Source organism: Castanea sativa, chromosome 12, assembly GCF_040712315.1.
Source record: "Castanea sativa cultivar Marrone di Chiusa Pesio chromosome 12, ASM4071231v1".
Lineage (NCBI taxonomy): Eukaryota > Viridiplantae > Streptophyta > Magnoliopsida > Fagales > Fagaceae > Castanea > Castanea sativa.
Window position 1 is genome coordinate 34,013,762 of NC_134024.1, and position 2,666 is coordinate 34,016,427.

The 2,666-nt window shown below is 34.7% G+C and overlaps 1 protein-coding gene across 1 annotated transcript; it reads right to left on the minus strand.

Moving 5' to 3' along the window:
* Positions 1 to 450: 450 nt before the first annotated feature.
* LOC142619926 (putative expansin-A17) lies at positions 451 to 1,916 on the minus strand. Its single transcript, XM_075793315.1, has 3 exons — positions 1,766 to 1,916; positions 1,301 to 1,622; positions 451 to 1,034 (listed from the first exon to the last, which is right to left on the minus strand). The coding sequence occupies exons 1-3, from the start codon at positions 1,902 to 1,904 to the stop codon at positions 725 to 727; spliced, it is 771 nt and encodes a 256-aa protein (XP_075649430.1). The 5' UTR covers positions 1,905 to 1,916; the 3' UTR covers positions 451 to 724.
* Positions 1,917 to 2,666: the final 750 nt, after the last annotated feature.

Genomic DNA, 2,666 nt, shown 5'->3' on the forward strand with positions numbered 1-2,666 from the left:
CCAACCACTCGGCCAATCCCACCGGGTTGTTTTTTCTATTCTTCATTCTCTTGTTATTTTAACTTTAAAAGTCAATGATTGGAATGGTGCAACCAGTGAGGTTGCTTACATTTTGAATGATTTCCTATAAACCCCTATTTAATAAGATTGTATTTTGAGGGTGAATCCATATTATTCTATTTAAAATAAATATGATGGGGGTGATATTTGATTGGAGAGTGTAGATGAGTGTTTTGAAGGTGAATCCATATTATTCAATTTTTCAAAACGTAAAATATGATGGGACGAGGCCATGAGGGTGATACTTGATTGGAGGGTGATACTTGATTGGAAGCTTTATATCGAATTCTTATAGATTCCTGTCTTGAAGGAATAATCATAACAATAATAAGAGTAATAATAATAACATAACAATAGCCTTGTAATAAAAGGAAGAATATTAGTTCTTTATTGATTCTTTACCCGTAGAAAATATAAAATATGGTAACAAAGTGAGATTTATGAACAAGAATACATGACTGTGTTTATATGTCAAAGTAGCATTATGGTCCAACCATTTGGACATACAAATCTGGTGGGCTTCACCCCAAAATTCTGAGCCACAACCGGAAACAATCACATTGTAACATATAGTGAGGAAACAACAGAGAAAATCAACCTAGCAAGGCATAAATCCAAGACTGACCCTGCTATATGACTATTTTGTATGATTTGTATAAATCATTTAGAATTGAACGTTGCTGGTGAAGGACTGGCCAAAACTCCAATTGGAAGGTGCAACATCATAAGCTGTGACGATCTTTCCATTGCTGGATTGCACTCTAAAGGACAAGCTCTGACCATTGTAGTAACTTAGACTCTGCCAGTTGACACCCCAATTTCTTGACATGGTTTCCCATTGGTTAGAATTAGACCCTTTGATCCAAACATTTGAGATATCTCCAGCTCCACCTACGTTAGATATGAGCACTAGCTCGAAGTTATTTTTGCCATTGATGGTAAATCTAATACCCCCACTCTTATTGCATCCAACTCTGGTACAAACAAATAGCATAAAATTAATGTCAATGTTATCATAATTGAAGCAAGACTGCATTGCACTTAGGTTATCATTTTCTAGAACAATTAACGCTACAGCTACAACAAATTTTAGTACTGCTGAGATGACAAATTGTGGTTAGTTTAATACCATTTTCACATGGGATTATCATTGACATCACTTTTAATCAGCATTTGTGAAATATATTGTGAAACTAAAAGACAGCCAACCAAATAGGTATGTGAAAGAAAGTTAACATACTTCCTATAGAGAATAGGCACAATTCCAGCCTTGTATAAGGCAATTGTCTGGAATGCAGGTTGAGACATGTCAAAGTGTGGCAATGGAGGATTGCACCAACCACCATTGTCACTAGGGAGATCATAGTTTGGAGGACAAAAGTTTGTAGCAGTAATTGTAATGTAAGTTCCTCTGAGGCACCATTGGGGATCCTTGGTTCTGTCACAAACTATCTGATAGCACCCACCACATGACTTGCCATCGTTGAACAAAGCTGTGCTAAGTGCGGCAGTTTTTGTGCCATAACCATCGGTGTTAAGATTTCCATAACCACAGGCACCCCCTGATAAAACAGAACCAATATTCGTCACCAAATGTTGTAACATATATTTATCCATGTCAGTACATATATATGGAAAGGTTGAAACTTGCAATGTTGCTAATAATCTATATAAAGATGGAAACATGAAATAAGAAAGTACTTACCCATTGTTCCTGAAGCATCACTTCCACCGTAAAAAGTTGCATGGGCTTGAATCCAAGGAGCTGCCATTGTTACACTGAATTTTGTGGTGAACACCCCCAGAAACAATACAAAACTAGTAAATAAATGGAGCTGTTCCATTCTCTCTCTCTCTCTCTCTAAAAGAAGCAACTGTTTTGATACTAAAGATGGCTGAGTTCCTTGTTATTTATAATTGATGTTAAGGGACGGCTATATGACTTGCCCAAAAAAGAAAAAAATTAAGAAAAAAAAAATGGGACGGCTATCTGACAAGAATTATTAAGGGAAATTTTTTATTTTTTATTTTTTATTTTTTGGAGAAGAAAATAGGGAATTGAGAATGCAATAGTGTGATCACAAATCCGTTGACTGAGACTGGTCATATATGATTTGTAAATTGCATGAGCAAATGATTAAGACTCTCCTTGTTTTAATTAATTTAAAATATGCTGCTTACTTTCAAATCTCTCGCGGGTAAATATGATGCTGTAGGTTTTGACATATATACTATATGATGTTAAGCTTATTTGACACACCAAATTATCAGCATATGCGATGAATAAGTTATGTAAAATGTGAGTTGTAAAATTTTTTGTTATCGAATAAAAGATATGAGTCCGAACTCACCTGTAAAAAAAAAAAAAAAAAAATCAATTGGTTCCGTACGTTTCCATTCTACCATATTTATAAAAAATAAAAAAAGCTTATGTCAGCACTAGAATATATAACTAATGCAGTTGAGGATTATCCGTGGTACGGTCAATTGTATAGTTGAGCTGCAAAATGCAAATGGCCAAGCATACTATATAATAACACGTAGATGAATTATTCTTTATTGTTTCTGGTCACATGCTTTTAGTTCAGACTGAAATTCTTAGATTT

Excerpts from the sequence above, each read along its gene's own strand:
- LOC142619926 (XM_075793315.1), bottom strand. The coding sequence starts at position 1,904 with ATGGAACAGCTCCATTTATTTACTAGTTTTGTATTGTTTCTGGGGGTG. Across the intron at positions 1,623-1,765 it reads TGATGCTTCAGGAACAATGG|GGGGTGCCTGTGGTTATGGA; the intron begins GTAAGTACTTTC and ends CTGTTTTATCAG. Across the intron at positions 1,035-1,300 it reads GTGCCTATTCTCTATAGGAA|AGTTGGATGCAATAAGAGTG; the intron begins GTATGTTAACTT and ends TGTTTGTACCAG.